The sequence below is a fragment of the Syngnathus scovelli genome, chromosome 9 (genome assembly GCF_024217435.2).
Source record: "Syngnathus scovelli strain Florida chromosome 9, RoL_Ssco_1.2, whole genome shotgun sequence".
Classification (NCBI taxonomy): domain Eukaryota; kingdom Metazoa; phylum Chordata; class Actinopteri; order Syngnathiformes; family Syngnathidae; genus Syngnathus; species Syngnathus scovelli.
Genome location: NC_090855.1, coordinates 16,661,560 through 16,678,597, shown reverse-complemented (window position 1 = coordinate 16,678,597; position 17,038 = coordinate 16,661,560). Strand labels below are relative to the sequence as shown.

Here is a 17,038-nt window from a genome sequence, read left to right as displayed (position 1 = left end):
CATGACTTGTCACACTGATTGACTGGAGCGGTTTTCAGAGCATTTGGATGTTGGAGTTGTCAAGATTATTGTGCGTCCAAACGAAACAAAAAGCTGGCTGTCTTTGTGAAAACAGCAAAAACAACACCTACTCTAAGTCCAGACAAGAAGGTGCACAGATTGACGCTGGCATCATCCTCCGTCGTATTTTGTTACAAAGACACACTTGTGCTCACTGCCTTTAGCCAAACTGCCCTAACTGCCACTCAGCGCCACCTACTGGCAGCTCCGCATTAGTCACGTCCGAGCCGTCGCGACCGCCGAGCGAACGTATTGCGCTGACATTAGATTGCTCCCAGTTAGCAAAGCGCAGATGATGTTTCCCTTTATTGATCCCGTCGTTTGGTTTGATCGATGGTGGACATTTGAGCGCGAGGTTCAGGTTGAGGAATGGTGCTGGTCTTGGAGATGGTATTGGGACTGATCCAGCTGGCATTGGAGGTTCCTGAGCTCTTTCACTTCATGCAGGACCTGGAGGGCCTGCTCCAGTGCCTCCAGCGCCTCCTTTAGGAGGCAGGAGGCTTCCGCTCTTAATTCCTCCACCGATTGCGTCCCATTTTTTTTTTTGGGCCTTCTGGTAGGTCCCGTGCGGGCGGATCCTGCGCGACCGCCAGCAGCCGCTCCATCTGCACCAACTTGAGGCTGATGAGGTGGCGCAGGTAGCCGACGGACGCTGAAGTGTTGGAGCGCGGTGGCGTGGCCTGGTTCTTATCCGAATGGCGGGAAATCTCGTCCGCAGAGGAGCAGCGGTGCTTTTGGGATGTCCCGCCTTTTTTACCCGATCCGGAAGTCCAGCTGTGACCCGTCTGTTGCCGAGCTACCGTCTCATGAGGGAAACTGCCATTTATGAGACGCTTCTGCAGTCTTGGCGAAGAGCGCACCATCGGGGCCGGAGCCGGGACGGTCCGAGGTGGTCGGGGAGTCTTCTGGATGGCGGCTGTCAGGTTCGCATGGTGCTGGAACGTCTTCCTTGTGAATCAGACCAAAACTCACGGTCCTGTTTGATGAGGACGCCTTGAAAAAAGGAGCCAGGACAACTTAAGAGGGACCAACATGGCCTACACAACATAAAGTTTCACAACTCGAAAGTGGTGACCGACCATAGCCAGTATGAGAATGGCCTCACTCCTTCTAACCAAGCGTTCGGCCGCTCGCACGCGATCAAATGAATTTTCTCTCACTTTTGTGCAAGTTAGCTTGGTCCAGTCCTTCTCAAATAATGGGGCGCTCTCCCAAAGGGTGGGGTGGGGTGCGCGATGCCAGAGGGGTGCGTGTGACCCCGGGGAACATGCTTTACTTAGGTGTACTAGATTAAAGGGTAACTAGAACATGCAATTTCTGGAGAAATTGCGTGTGAAGGCAAAGACTATGACTGGGAATTTTAAAAAAAATTGCGCCCAAAATTTTTGAAATTTGGAACAAAACAAACTACACGTTCAAGTGGGTCACTTTGGCGTGCAAAAGTTGAAAAGGGTTGAATCAGACAAAAATTGTAAAAGTTGGAGCAAATGATATTTAAGTCACTTCTGGTTTCATTAAGGGCACTTCTTGTTGAAATAAGGTAACTTCCGGTTTATTTGGAGCACTTCCGGTTTAATTTATTGCACTTCCGGTTTATCTGAGAACACTTCCGGATTATTTGGGGTCACTTCCGGTTTCAAAAAGGTCACTTCCGGTTTATTTGGGCCACTTCCGGTTTGAGTAGGGTCACTTCCGGTTTATTCGGGTCACTTCCGGTTTATTTTGGGTCACTTCCGGTTTGATAAGGGGCACTTCCGTTTTACCTGAGGTCACTTCCAGTTTATTTGGGGTCACTTCCGGTTTGATTTGGGGTCACTTGCAGTTCATTCAGGGTTCATAGGGGGCACTTCAGGGTCAATCCAAGATAGCCGCCACACTGGAAGTGGGCGTCAAGGGTTGAATTGTGTAAGCATAGAGGTAGTGGGGATGAAGGGGGTGAATATGGTAAGCATAAGGTGAACAAAGTGGATAACTTTGGAATGGGTTGAATCAGTACAGAAATGTAGAAATTAGAGTAGAAAAATGAAATTTTGGAGGATTTGGTTGAATTTCAAATTTGAAAATTTGGAATTATTGGTAAGTGGGAAGTTGTGAAATAGGTAGGCAAATATGAACAGTTGAAAGTTGGAATGGGTTGAATCGGTTGAAAAATGTAGAAATTAGAGTAGAAAAACCAAATTTTGGAGAATTTGGTTGAATTTGAAAATTTGGAATTTTTGGTAAGTGGGAAGTTGTGTAATAGGTAGGCAAAAGATGAACAGTTGAAAGTTGGAATTAGTTGAATCGGTTGAAAAAATTTGAAATTAGAGGTGAAAAACAAAATTTTGTGAAATTGGTGGAGAATAACGTGTGAAGGCCATCGCCTTCACACAATAATAATAATAGAGAATGGTGTAGAATAACATATGGGTGAACGCCATCGCCTTCACACAATAATACTAAAGTGAATGGTGTAGAATAACATATGTGTGAAGGCCATCGCCTTCACACAATAATAATAATAATAACAATAATAATAACTAGAATTGCAATTTCTGGAGAAATTGCGTGTGAAGGCGAAGGCAAATGTTAAAAATTATAAGCGGAAAAAATAAAAAGGAAAATAAATTATGATAAAATTAATGGGAAAAATGACGAGTTACAAATGAGTTTAATTTAGGTCACTCCCGGTTTAGCTGAGGTCACATCCGGTTGAAAAATTTAGAAATTAGAAGAAAAAAAAAACCTAAATTTTTGGAATATTTGGTGTGAATTTCAAAATTGAAAATTGGTAAGTGGGAAGGTGTGGAATAGGTAGTCAAAAATGAACAGTTGAAAGTTGGAACGAGTTGAATGGGTGGAAAAATGTAGAAATTAGAAGTGAAAAACTAAATTTAGTGAAATTTTGCAAAAGTTAGTGCAAATTTTAAAAGTGAAAACGTGAAATTTTTTAATTTGGCAAGTTTGGGAATGTCCCCAATGTGATTTGAATGTGTTGAATTACCGTATTTGCCGGTGTACAGGTCGACTCACTTCCGGTTTAAAAAGGTCACTTCCGGTATATTTTGGGTCACTTCCAGTATGATTTGGGGTCACTTCCGGTTCATTTGGGGTCACTTCCGGTTTGATTTGGGTCACTTCCGGTCTATTTGGGTCACTTCCGGTTTGAATAGAGGCACTTCCGGTCTAGCTCAGGTCACTTTCGGTTTATTTGGGGTCACTTACGGTGTAAAAAGGTTACTTCTGGTTTATTTGGGGTCACTTCCGGTTTAAAAAGTGCACTTCCGGTTTATTTTGGGTCACTTCCGGTTTGATTTAGGGTCACTTCCGGTTCACCTAAGGTCACTTCCGGTTCATTTGGGGTCACTTCGGGTTTGATTTGGGTCACTTCCGGTCTATTTGGCTCACTTCCAGTTTGAATAGAGGCACTTCTGGTCTAGCTGAGGTCACTTCCGGTTTATTGGGGTCACTTCCGGTTTAAAAAGGTCAATTCCGGTTTTATTTGGGGTCACTTCCGGTTTTATTTGGGGTCACTTCCGGTTAACCTGAAGTCACTTCCGGTTCATTTGGGGTCACGTCCGGTTTGATTTGGGTCACTTCCGGTCCACCTGAGGTCACTTCCGGTTTATTTGGGGTCATTTCCGGTTTAAAAAGGTCACTTCCGGTTTAATTTGGGTCACTTCCGGTTTGATTTGCGGTCACTTCCGGTTCACCTAAGGTCACTTCCGGTTCATTTGGGGTCCTTTCCGGTTTCCATTTGGGTCACTTCCGGTCTATTTGGGTCACTGCCAGTTTGCATAGAGGCACTTCCGGTCTAGCTGAGGTCACTGCCGGTTTATTAGGGGTAACTTCCGGTTTAAAAAGGTAACTTCGGGTTTACCTAAGGTCACTTCTGGTTCATTTGAGGTCACTTCCGGTTTGATTTGGGTCACTTCCGGTCTATTTGGGTCACTTCCGGTTTGATTAGAGGCACTCTGGTCTAGCTGAGGTCACTTCCGGTTTATTTGGGGTCACTTCCGGTTTAAAAAAGGTCACTTCTGGTTTAAAAAGGTCACTTCCGGTTTGATTTGGAGTCACTTCCGGTTTGATTTGGGGTCACTTCCGGTTTACTTAAGGTCACTTCCTGTTTACCTAAGGTCACTTCCGGTTTGATTTGGGGCACTTCCGGTTCATTCTGGGTTCATCGGGGCACTTCGGGGTCAATCCAAGATGGCCGCCACACACTGGAAGTGGGGGTCAAGGGTTGAATTGTGAAAGCATAGTGGAAGTGGGGGTGAAGGGGGTGAATATGGTAAGCATAAGGTGAACAAAGTGAATAATGTTGGAATGGGTTGAATCGGTTGAAAAATGTAGAAATTAGAAGGGAAAAACTAAATTTTTGGAAAATTTGGTGTGAATTCCAAAATTGAAAATTTGGAAATTTTGGTAAGTGGGAAGGTGTGGAATAGGTAGGCAAAAGATGAACAGTTGAAAGTTGGAACGGGTTGAATCGGTGGAAAAATGTAGAAATTAGAAGTGAAAAACTGAATTTAGTAAAATTTTGCAAAATTTTGTGCAAATTTTAAAGGTGAAAACGTGAAATTTTTGAATTTGACAAGTTCGGGAATGTCCCCAATGTGATTTGAATGTGTTGAATTAAGTGAATCTCAAACTGGAACAACGTAAATGTGAAATGTTGAATCTGCCATTAAGAATGAATGGGGAACAATTTGCCGGAATTTTGTGAATTTTGTGAAAACGGAAAATTTTTTGAAACCATGACAACCTACATATAAAACAACCAGGGACGAGTCATGACAATTTTATTGGTTATGTGTGGTTTGCCTGTTTGAAACGAATGAATTCAATTCAAATTTCAGATTGGTTTTAATATTTCATATTTGATGCATTTAATTTTGTCGCCTATTTTAGGTCTATGTATGGACCTAAAATAGACGTCTAATTTAGGTTACCGTATTTGCCGGTGTATAAGTCGACTCGGTGTATAAGTCGACCCCCTAAAATTCGACGGAAATTTACGATTTTATGATATATCCTTTGTATAAGTCGAGCTCAATTGTTGCATTATATTAAACTTCAAAATTCAATATGCGAAATTTATTGACGAAATGTGTTCAAATTCCGGGAGGCCGTGCGCATGCGGCTGTTTATAAGCACCGCGGAGGAGATCGCGGAGCCTCATTCGACTTCCAGCGGCCGGCGAGCTCGCGCACGCCGCCCGGCACCACCGGGAGGCCGGAAATAGCTCTAAGCCGAGCGGATCGGCACTTTATAAGCACCGCGGAGGAGATCGCGGAGCCTCATTTGACTTCCAGCGGCCAGCGCACTCGCGCACGCCGCCCGGCACCACCGGGAGGCCGTGCACACGCGCCAAGTGGCCGGAAATAGCTCCCGCCGAGCGGACCGGCTCTTAATAAGCACCGCGGAGGAGATCGCAGAGCCTCATTCGACTTCCAGCAGCCGGCGAGCTCGCGCACGCCGCCCGGCACATCCGGGAGGCCATGCGCACGCGCCAAGTTGCCAGGAATACCTCCCGCGGAGCGGATCGGCTGTTTATAAGCACCGCGGAGGAGATCGCGGAGCCTCATTCGACTTCCAGCAGCCGGCGAGCTCGCGCACGCCGCCCGGCACAGCCGGGAGGCCGTGCACACGCGCCGGGTGGCCGAAAATAGCTCCGGCCGAGCGGATCGGCACTTTATAAGCACCGCGGATGAAATCGCGGAGCCTCATTCGACTTCCAGCGGGCCGCGCACTCGCGCACGCCGCCCGGTTCTAAAGTGTTCGCCTCGGCTGGTTCCCCATGTCGGCCACCACAAGTGAAAATTCAGCCTCTTCCCCTGGAAGTCCGGCCAAGTTTGGCGAATATTTTCTAAGTGCCAACGACTCAACCGCCGTAAAGTGTCCGCCTCGGCTGGTTCCTCCGGTCGGCCAGAACAAGTGAAAATTCGGCCTCTTCCCCTGGAAGTCTGGCCAAGTTTGGCGAATATTTTGTAAGTGCCAACGACATTCATTTAGACATGGCGATTGAATGTTTACGTACCGGTAGTTATTGTCGTTGCTTGACGCGCGATGACTCGCACATTCGCTCAATACCCAGTACTTCCCCCTAGCAGTCATCGTCGCTGCCTGGCTTTCGATGTCCGTTATTGAGGTGAGAATATTTGAAATTGTTGCTGAGGATGCGTGTTAATGCGACGAACGCTTTATAATGATTCAGTTTCTCGCTGTTTGATGAGCCTGACGGACGCACACCCACGCACAATGAGATGCATGAGAAACAGCCTTGGTTACCATCACATTTGAAGCGATAAATACGAAGTTAAATTTTATGACTCGGTGTATAAGTCGAGGTCGATTTTTTTCGGTCGATTTTGGATCGAAAAAGGTCGACCAATACACCGGCAAATACGGTATTCTATAGACCTATTATAGACGTCTACATTAGGTCTACAGATAAACTTAATATAGACGTCTATTTTAGGCCTATATATATAGACGTAATTTAGACGTCTATAAAATAACCTAAAATAACCTAATATAGACGTCTAGTTTAGGTCTATACATAGACGTAATTTAGACGTCTATAAAATAACCTAAAATAACCTAATATAGACTTTATTTCAGGTCTACATACAGACGTAATTTAGACGTCTATAAAATAACCTAAAAGGTTACAGAAATAACCAATTCACATGTACGGATCAATATGCATGTTAAACACAAATCCAAACAACTTCTGTACATTATTTATACAACTTACAGCTGGTTCAGACATTAAAATTTCGAAATATGATCATATTCAATGTTTTTAATTTAGATGTCTACTATAGGTCTATACCGTAACCAATTTTAGACGTCTAAATTAGGTCTTTACGAGACCAGACATCTAATTGACGTCTATGGCTGACTCAGCTGAATTTGACCAATTAGTTTTTAACAGATGCCACATGACACAATTGTTCTTCAAATGTTTTTTATTACCTCTGCAGGTTTTAACTTCATTTTGGATCTTAGCTTGCAAACTTAACCTGAGTTCTAACCTTCATTTATGATCTTGCAATCGACACGTGCATTAGCGACATGGGCTAGCTTGCTTGCTCGAGGTGACACCATTTCGACGAGGGTCAGCTCAGCACGTCTCTTTGATTCCAACCAATCGCGCGCTCTCCCTCCACAACCTGCCGGCCGCCACATCGTCCCGTCCCTCTGGCGCCGCCTTCTTCACGGCGCAGTCGCTGAACACAAAGTAATCAAAACAAAATGGCACTCGTGGGTTTGGCTTGGCTCCGATATGGCGGACGGAATGCATCTCGAAGACTGGGAGCAGGTAACCTTGACTTTATATTTATATTTGAGATACGAGGAGTTTTTTTTAGCGTTTTTTTTTTTTGTAAGACACGACCCGTCATTCAGCCTATTTTGTTGCTTTGACGCATGAAATGAGTGCAGTATGGTGGCAGGGACTCAACTCGGTTTGCTACAGGTGGCAGTGATTCTTTAAAAAAAAAAAAAAGGCTTCATTGTGTTTTCCTCACCATTTGTGCCCGTCTATGGCGTTTCCCAATCAGCTTTTAGCATGAAGCTAGCAAACAGCTGTGTGCTTGTTTGAAAAGCACTGTAATTCTCTTTGAGTAAACTTCTGCTGGGAGTGGTGAGAAAGGGACGAAGGCGCATTGGTAACTTGAAAAATTACCGGCAGGACTCCATGTCGCCGCGTCAGTAAACCTGACCAAAGTTGTTCGGTTAATAGTACAGTCAAACCTCGGTTTTCAAACGTCCCGGTTCTCGAAAAAATCGGAATTCTAACGAAAAATTCGAGATTTTTATGCTTAGGTTGTCGAACAAATTTTGGAGGTTGAGCCTCGCGAGATGAGCCAAGAGGACCCGAGAAAACCCGGCCGCGCGGCCCGGATGCCGACTGACTCCGTTGTTATTGTATTTTCGTTACATTGAGGATTGTATTAACCCTTAATCATGCCTCCAATGAAAGCACGTGGGAGCAGTAAAGCCATCCGAAAACACAAAGACGCTCTTAAAGCAATGTGACAGTGAACGCCCGGCGCGCTGCGGTTGCGCGATCGGACCAAATTAAGCTCCCTGCGCACTGAGGTCCACTTAAATTTTGGAAAGTACATCAGGACTTTAAAAATATTTTCTAAATTTCAGCGACGGCTCTGTCACCATAATGCGACCAGTGTGGTGCAGTTGCGCGGTCAGCGGCACACTACGGTTGCGCGGTCAGCGGTGCGCTGCAGTTGTGCGATCGGACAAAAATGCGCAAATGAAAAACATGCTTAAAAAAGGTGTTGTTTTTTTTTGTCTGGGAACGTATACATTTTTTTTCCATTATTTAGTATAATGGGAAAAATAGATTCGGAATTCGACCGATTCACTTCTCGAACCGCCTTCTGGAACGGATTGTGGTCGAAAACCGAGGTTTGACTGTATAACGTGATGGGGCAAGCAGAACCGACTAATTAATGTTCGGTTGTTACACCTTCAAATGGAGTCCATCATTGCCCTCTCTATGAAGAAATTTATGTTATTCCTGCGATGTTGAACTAACAAAATTCGTGCCATAATTTTCGAAGTAGCCTAAGTTACAGTAACCGACAAGAGCACCACTTAGGACAGCAAAGGGGGTTATCCGAAAGTTAGGACAATTTATTTCAGAATTTTCGAAGTTAGGATGCTTCTGTAATACACGTTTTATTTTGAGATAGGATGCGCAAACCAATTTAGGAAGTGCTGTTCTGTAATATGCTTTTCCTAAATACAGTCCTAAAGTGCCGTTGCCACGGCAACTAGACAGCTAAAATAAAATTCTCAAGTTAGGACGTTTCTCTAATATGACCCCAGATCCACAATCCCCTTACGGTGACTATTGCTATTCCCAACTACAGCCAAAGCATTTTGACATTGCTGATGACGGACATTCACAAGCCCCTCGCCCCGTACCTGAAGTAGCTCCCTGACTGATCCTCGAGCCCCGGGGTGACGGCACAGTACAAACTGGTCTGGCTTCCTTGCCGTGGCGTCTTCATGAGCAGCATCGCCGGCAGCCTCAGCAGCGCCCCCATCAGGGGGAACCGACCCTCCACGTGACGGCCCAGCTCGGTCCGAATGACACCGGGGTGCACGCAGAACGAACTCACTCCCGAACCTGAGCAGCAAACGCATAGCGTCACCCCAAATAAACAGCGTGCCAGCTAACGTGGCGCTAAGCCGTCTAGTCCGGTAGGCGTGCTTGAAACATTTTGATGTCACGTGTGCTATTTTTTAGCCTCTTAACGCCAATTGCCTGTTAGCTTCTCTTCAAGTTGAAGTGAAAATAGAAATGCCATTTAAATTTGGACACAGCACAGAGAGGTGCCTTGTCAATAATTGCACCAAATTTGAATGTATTAAGAAACAAATCTCTGACGAAATAAAATGAGGCTCCAAAATCTTGAAGCATTTGTCCAGGAGTTGCTCCAGCAGAAATGTTGTCAGAAAGGGCATCCAAACTGCATTGGACAAATGCTGAGGTGGCAAAGCCAAAGTGGCGCACACCCGTGGGCTTGACTTTTCCCAGTTCAGCCGTGACATTTGCTGGCTGCTAGCTTCTGAAACCATTGCTCAGCACCCATTAGCTTCTGCTGGTTGCGTGGAGCTGACGGCTTTGGCCTTCTTTGAGTTGCCAAACACTGATACTATTCTGCAGGTGCGGAAAGCCATAAGAAAGTGCACGTGTGTGACCTCTGAGGCGCCGTGCTAGCTCTCTGCTAAATAGCACATTGGCAAGCTTGCTCTGCCGGTAGCTCTGCAGTGGACTGTACGGGCGAGAGCTGAAGAACAGATCGGAAAAGTCGATGTGACCTGAACACAAACATGCGGAACAAACATGGGCTCAAACGGCAGCAATACGACTCGGGAAACTAAGCGCTCAAAGATCGTACCTCCCCGGTGGGCGACGGACGACACGGTGACCACGCGGCTGGGGGCGGAGCTCTTCAGTTTTGGCAGAAGCAAATTGGTCAGAAGGAAGTGGGACAGATGATTGACAGCAAATTGAGTCTCAAAGCCGTCCTCTGTCAGCCATTTGGGACACATCATCACACCTGGACATGCGCACAGACAATGGGGTAGACGGACAGACTGCGGGGCAGACGTCCAGGTGTACAGACAACCAGCCAGACACCGTGAGCCAGGCGGCCGTACCGGCGTTGTTGACGAGAACGTCCAATCTGTCCTCGCTATCCAGGAAGTCTTTAGCAAAGCTTCGGACAGAGTGGAGGGAGGCCAGGTCCACGTGGCGGATCACCACGTTGCCATTGCCCGTGGACTTGCGGATGTCCTCGGCCGCCCGCTCGGCCCGAGAGAGGTCCCTGCATGCCATCACCATGCGGGCACCTACGGAGACCCGCATCATGGCATAACGCTAACAGCCCGAGTCTTCACTCGTGCAGCGCCGTAGCTGAAGCTTGCTTGGAACTCAAACGAGACAAAGCAAAGAAGAGCCTAGGCGAAAGGATGGGGCAGCCATGAATCTAGGCGCCGCCGTATATGTCACCGGCACAGGGAGAGGAAGTAATCAATTTCACAAGGACTGTTAAAGGCTACAAGAGGAAGTCTTCATCTACATCACCGGTGTCAAACTCTAGGCCCGGGGGCCAGATACGGCCCACCACATCATTTTATGTGGCCCGCGAAGACAAATTGTGCATCAAATTCACGTGGCATTACTACAATTGCAAATTGTCTTCACTTTTAATATGTTTTTTTTAAATATTTGACCAGTTTTTACTCGTCTGATTTGAAAACGAGTTATTTGTCAGTTTGTTTTGTAGCTTTAACTGTATATACTAATATGAGGTGCTCAAACATTTATTTGGGTTGACAGTCATAATGGCCCTCTGAAAGAAGCTATGACTACAATGCGGCCCGCAAAAAAAAAAGAGTTTGACACCCCTGATCTACATTATCAGCCTACGCAGCTTTGCAACCTCAGCAACCTCTGACCTATGCTGCTTTAAGAACATATATGTGTGTGTGTGTGTCCACCTTGCATCACTGTGATGCGTCAAGTTCCCGCTAGCGGCTAGACCTTCGCAAGTTGTCCAGGCGCCCCGCCTGCTCACCTCGCCTTGCCAACTCTCGGCATGTCTCCTTGCCAATGCCCGTGTTGGCGCCTGTCACCAGCACCGTCTTGCCGTCCAGACGCTCACCACTGCGGCAAACGCCACCACCGATCCACTTGCGCATCGCCGCCATGCCTGGGCGCGCCGCACACACGCAGATTGTGAATAAGGAGATGAAGTAAGGTTATTTGTAATGTAGAGGCAACGTGTGATCTTCTCACAGATAACCAGGACTGCTCCAAGTAGGGCGCCGCACCGGAGAAGCATGCCCCCCCGGGCCTCCGAAACCTCTGCGTCTGACCCAACACCGGGCCATGGCAGAACCAGGAAACCAGGCCCGGCTGTCATGACACTGTTCTGCTCCACAGAGTGTTCTTGTCAACAAAGTGTTTCAGTCCACACGTTCTGCTTTCCAGACTGGTCAGCTACACTACTGTGTTCTTGGCTCCACAGTATTCTGATCCACAAAGTGTTCCAATCAACAGAGTGTGACGGTATACAAAATGATCCGGAGCTCCACAGTATTCAGATCCACACAGAGTGTTCCAGTCCACAGGACAATGTTGTCCACAAAGTGTAGGGGTCTACAAAGAGTTCAGGTCCTCGGAGTGTTCGGGCCGACACTGTGTTTAGGTCTATAGAATGTTCCGGTCCATAGAAGGTTCTACTTTTTAAAATTCTGGTGTGCAGGACATAAAACGGAGGGGGTGGGGCCAGATTAAATCGGATTGGAAAGGATTAAAAACCGCACATGCCGACGCTAAACACAACTTCCTGTTAAATAGGACAGCATGTGTGTACTCTCTACTGTACATAAATTCTTTCATATACATATTCAAATTGCTCTTACTCTGTTGTTTACCTGGAGCATGTAAGGAATTTAATTTTCAATAAAATAAAATAATGTCATGTCAGTTAGTTGAATGCCAAACTTTAATTGAGTGATTTCCTGTCAATTCGAATTTCGTTTTTATTTTTGGTCACACACACGCACACACACATACACACACACAGTCATATGCGGGTATCGAACTCATGGTGTTGGCACACAAGACAGGCAAGTGTACCCCTGCCTACACCATCAGCATAAAATTTATTTTTTTGGTCACATACATGCACACCGTCATGCGGGAAGCGAATTCACGGTGTCAGCACACAACACAGGTGAGTGTACCCCCCACAGGTGTCAAACTCAAAGCCCGGGGGCCAGATACGGCCCGCCACATCATTTTATGTGGCCCGCGAAGACGTATTTGCATCAAATTCGTGTCATTACTAAAATTGCAAATTGTCTTCCCTTTAAAAAAAAAAATCTTTTTAAGATATAAGTTTTCACTCGTCTGATTTGAAAATGAATTATTTTTCAGTTTGCCTTGTTGCTAACACTATACAGTGTTAGCAACAAGACTGTACATATACAGGACTGTCTCATAAAATTAGAATATTGTGATAAAGTTCTTTATTTTCTGTAATGCAATTAAAAAAAACAAAAATGTCATACATTCTGGATTCATCACAAATCAACTGAAATTTTGCAAGCCTTTTATTATTGTAATATTGCTGATTATGGCATACAGCTTAAGAAAACTCAAATATCCTATCTCAAAATATTAGAATATCATGGAAAAGTATACTAATAGGGTATTCAACTAATCACTTGAATCGTCTAATGAACTCGAAACACCTGCAAGGGTTTCCTGAGCCTTGAAAAACACTCAGCTTGGTTCAGTAAACTAAATCACAAGTATGGGGAAGACTGCTGATCTGACTGCTGTCCAGAGGACCATCATTGACACAAAAAGAAATTCCTCAAAGAGCAAGCTGTTCACAGAGTGCAGTTTCAAAGCACATCCACAAAAAGTCTGTTGAAGGGGGAAATGTGGCATGAAACGCTGCACAACCAAGAGAGATGACTGCAGTCTTAACAGCATTGTGAAGAAGAGTCGCCTCCAGAATTTGGGGGAGCTTCAAAGACAGTGGACTGAACCTGGAGTCCAGGTATCAAAAGCCACTGTTCACAGACGTGTCCGGGAAATGGGCTACAATAGCCGTATTCCCATGATCAAGCCACTTCTGAACTCAAGACAACGGAAGTGTCTGACTTGGGCTATGTAAATGAAGCACTGGACAGTTGCAGAGTGGTCCAAAGTCCTCTTTTCATACGAAAGCAAGTTTTGTATTTCATTTGGAAGTCAAGGCACCAGAGTCTGGAGAAAGGCTGGAGAGGAGCAAAATCGAAATTGCTTGAAATTCAGTGTGAAGTTCCCACAGTCAGCGATGGTTTGGGGAGCCATTTCAGCTGCTGGTGTTGGTCCACTGTGTTTCATCAAGTCCAGAGTAAATGCAGATTTTAGAGCACTACATGCTTCCGTCTGCTGAAAAGCTCCATGGAGATGATTTCATTTTCTAGCATGATCTGGCACCTTCCCTACAGTGCCAAAACCACCAGTAAATGATGTATTGACCATGGCATTACTGTCCTCAATTGGCCTGCCAATTCCCCTGACCTGAACCCCATAGAGAATTTGTGGGGTATTGTGAAGAAGAAGCTAAAAGACACCAGACCCAACAATGCAAATGAGCTAAAGGCTGCTATTGAAGCATCCTGGGCATCCATAATAGTAATTAGTATTGGCAAGATGGCGGCGCGTGCACACGCAGCGGCCACTCTCTGTCCCGTTCGGTGTTTTGTGAGTGTTTACTGAGTGTTTGTTCGGCAGTTTTTTGTGTGTTCGTCTCGTGTGATACGTCGTGCTACTAGTGCGGCGGGCATGTTCTGCTCAACATCGGCGGAAGTGGGTTTTATGGCGTTCTGGACTTTGGTGCGGAGAGATTAAGGGCACTCGGACTGCTTCGTCATGGAGCGACGCCGGACTGGCCTGCTCTTCCTCCCCCGGTTGGACTGCGTCGTGAGCTCGGACTGCTCTGTCCTGGAGCATTGTTGGGATGCGTCGGCAGCGGGGCTGCGAGGCAGCGGAAGAGGTGCCAGCGCGGAGATGTCGGGCCAGGCTTGCGGCCAACCCAGCTCGCCCAGCCGTGCCTTCCATTCTCCTGGCGTACGTTCGTTCGCGGGACGACAAGATGGGTTGCGTTCGCCTGATAGGATCCACGAACCGGACAGTGCGTGCCTGCTGTGTGCTCGTGTTCACAGTGGCCTGGTTGACTGTCATCTTACCGGACTCTGCTGTGCATCGCAAACGGCTAGCGTGCTATCACGCTTATTGTTCATTGATGTTGACTTCTTGTGTTATTTTTCCTGTGTTGTTTACTTGCATGTGCGTTGTGAACTCTGTCTTGTCACCCTGGGATAGTGAGAAACGTAATTTCGATCTCTTTGTGTGTCTTGACATGCGGAGGAATTGACAATAAAGGAGACTTTGACTTTGACTTTGACTTTGATAACATCTCAGCAATGCCACAGGCTGATTGCCTCCATGCCACGCCGCATGGGTTGCAGTAATCCGTACAAAAGGATTCCCAACTAAGTACTGAGTGCATTAATGGACATTTTCAAATGTTTGATTTTGTTTTGTTGTTATAATTTTTTTTTTACTTGGTCTGAGGAAATATTCAAATATTTTGAGATAGGATATTTGAGTTTTCTTAAGCTGTATGCCATAATTAGCAATATTACAATAATGAAAGGCTTGCAATATTTCAGTTGATTAGTAATGAATCCAGAATGTATGACATTTTTGTCATTTTGTTGTTACAGAAAATAAAGAACTTCATCACAATATTCTTATTTTCTGAGACAGTCCTCTATGTACAGTGAATAAAGAGCATGGCTCCCTGTGAACTCAAAGCAGCAGTCTTTCCTTGTAATAGAACCCAACACAACACATTGCGCTTCCATGTGTTTTTACCTTTTTCATGATATTTATTTTGATACAGCAAAATGCAGGTTGGAACGGCAAATTCGTGCTACCACATAAAAAGCTGTCAATAACTTTTCATGATCGCCATGTTTCCAAGAAACACCAAAAGTCTTGGAAGAAAGCCTGTTTCGGACCTGGTTGTAAAAAAGGAAGGGAGACCGTCAGGAAATAGCAGGTGCTGAAAGCCTTTTTTCCCCCACATCAACTGTGAAAGGAAACTTTTACAACAGCCATCAAGTACCATTGCTACTTGGCAGGGTTTCAGGGGCGATTGTGTCTATATAATGCAAAATTTTGAGTTTTCTCACAGCTTATGGCCATACTACCCTGAGAGTGCCCGATCTCGAAAGCCAAGCAGGGTCGTGCCTGGTTAGTACTTGGATGGGAGACCGCCTGTGAATACCTGGTGCCGTAAGCTTTTTTTTTTCTTTTGTGCACTTCAAAGTCAAAGTCAAAGTCAGCTTTATTGTCAATTTCTCCACATGCCAAAGACACACAAAGAAACCGAAATTTCGTTCCCCCCTATCCCACGGTGACAAGACATGGCTCACAACAGACAAACAAGTAACAAGTATAACAAAAGCGTGCTGAATAAATAATGAATAAATAACACATCAATAAATAAATAAGAGGAGCAGAAAAAAAAGGAGCAAGTGCGCGTACAGCAGACATTCCCGAAAATACCGCAACAGTGCCACACGCTACGCAGAAGGGGGTAGCGAGTTCAGGGCCCTAACAGCCTGGGGAAAGAAGCTGTTGGCAAGTCTGGTGGTGCGGGAGCGCAGGCTCCTGTACCTCTTCCCAGAGGGCAGAAGGTCAAACAAAGAGTGAGCCGGGTGACTCACATCTCTGGCAATCGAGGTTGCCTTGCGGGCGAGATGGGAGGTGTAAATGTCCTTCAGGGAGGGGAGCGAAGCACCAATAATCTTACCAGCCGTATTCACTATGCGCTGCAGGGCCTTCAAGTTCTGTTCAGTGCAGTTACCACCCCAGACAGCGATGCAACTGGTGATGACGCTCTCAATAGTGCCACGGTAGAATGTAGACAGGACTGCCTGAGGAGCACATGCACGCCTAAGCTTCTGCAGGAAGTACAGGCGGCGCTGAGCTTTCTTTGCCAGTGACGAGGTGTTTGCGGACCAGGAGAGGTCCTCACTGATGTGCACCCCCAGGAACTTGGTGCAGCTCACCCTCTCCACCACAGCACCATCGATGATCAGGTGTGTTGTGTGACCCTTCCGGAAGTCAACAATGATTTCCTTGGTCTTATTAACGTTCAGCAGGAGGTTGTTGTCCCTGCACCACGTGGTCAGAAGGTCAACCTCCGACCTGTACCGAGTCTCGTCGCCCTTTGTGATGAGACCCACCAGAGTTGTGTCGTCAGCAAACTTCACTATGCGGTTGTCGCTGTAGGTCGCAGTGCAGTCATGCGTCAGCAGGGTGAAGAGTAATGGACTGAGCACGCAGCCCTGGGGGGCCCCCGTGCTCAGCGTGATGCTGGCGGAGATTTTGTCGCCAACACGCACCACCTGAGGCCTCTGACAGAGGAAGTCCAGTATCCAGTTGCAGAGGGAGGTACTGAGGGCCAGCTCGTCGAGTTTGCAGATGAGTCGCTGCGGCACAATGGTGTTGAAGGCAGAGCTGAAGTCCACGAACAGCAACCTCACATATGAGTCCTTTCTCTCCAGATGGGTGAGGGCTGAGTGGAGGGCAGAGCAGATGGCATCCTCAGAGGACCGCTTGGCACGGTACGCAAACTGGAAAGGGTCAATGGTGGGGGGGAGAACGGACTTGATGTGCTCCATGACCAGCCGCTCAAAGCACTTCATGATGATGGGCGTCAGTGCCACAGGGCGGTAGTCATTGAAGCAGGACGGTGCAGGTTTCTTCGGCACAGGAACGATGGTGGCAGCCTTGAAACACGAGGGGACGATGGCCTGCTGCAGGGAAACGTTAAAGATGTCCGTGAAGACACCCGACAGCTCCCCAGCGCAGTCCTTC

General features: G+C 46.5%; 2 protein-coding genes and 1 pseudogene across 2 annotated transcripts; 1 reads left to right on the top strand and 2 right to left on the bottom strand.

Moving 5' to 3' along the window:
* Window positions 1-395: 395 nt before the first annotated feature.
* Window positions 396-1,142, bottom strand: plekho1b (pleckstrin homology domain containing, family O member 1b). The gene is given in 4 exon segments (XM_068651845.1): window positions 396-618; window positions 621-882; window positions 884-1,076; window positions 1,136-1,142. Coding segments are annotated over 4 exon segments (663 nt in total). The 3' UTR covers window positions 396-417.
* A 5,731-nt stretch (window positions 1,143-6,873) lies between these two features.
* Window positions 6,874-11,993, bottom strand: si:dkey-23o4.6 (retinol dehydrogenase 13). The gene is made up of 7 exons (XM_049730200.2): window positions 11,381-11,993; window positions 11,160-11,294; window positions 10,240-10,431; window positions 9,978-10,139; window positions 9,778-9,897; window positions 8,998-9,202; window positions 6,874-7,274 (listed from the first exon to the last, which is right to left on the bottom strand). Exons 1-7 carry the CDS (start codon window positions 11,505-11,507, stop codon window positions 7,169-7,171), a joined length of 1,047 nt encoding a protein of 348 aa, XP_049586157.1. The 5' UTR covers window positions 11,508-11,993; the 3' UTR covers window positions 6,874-7,168.
* Window positions 11,994-15,346: 3,353 nt separating this feature from the next.
* LOC125975906 (5S ribosomal RNA) lies at window positions 15,347-15,455 on the top strand (annotated as a pseudogene).
* Window positions 15,456-17,038: the final 1,583 nt, after the last annotated feature.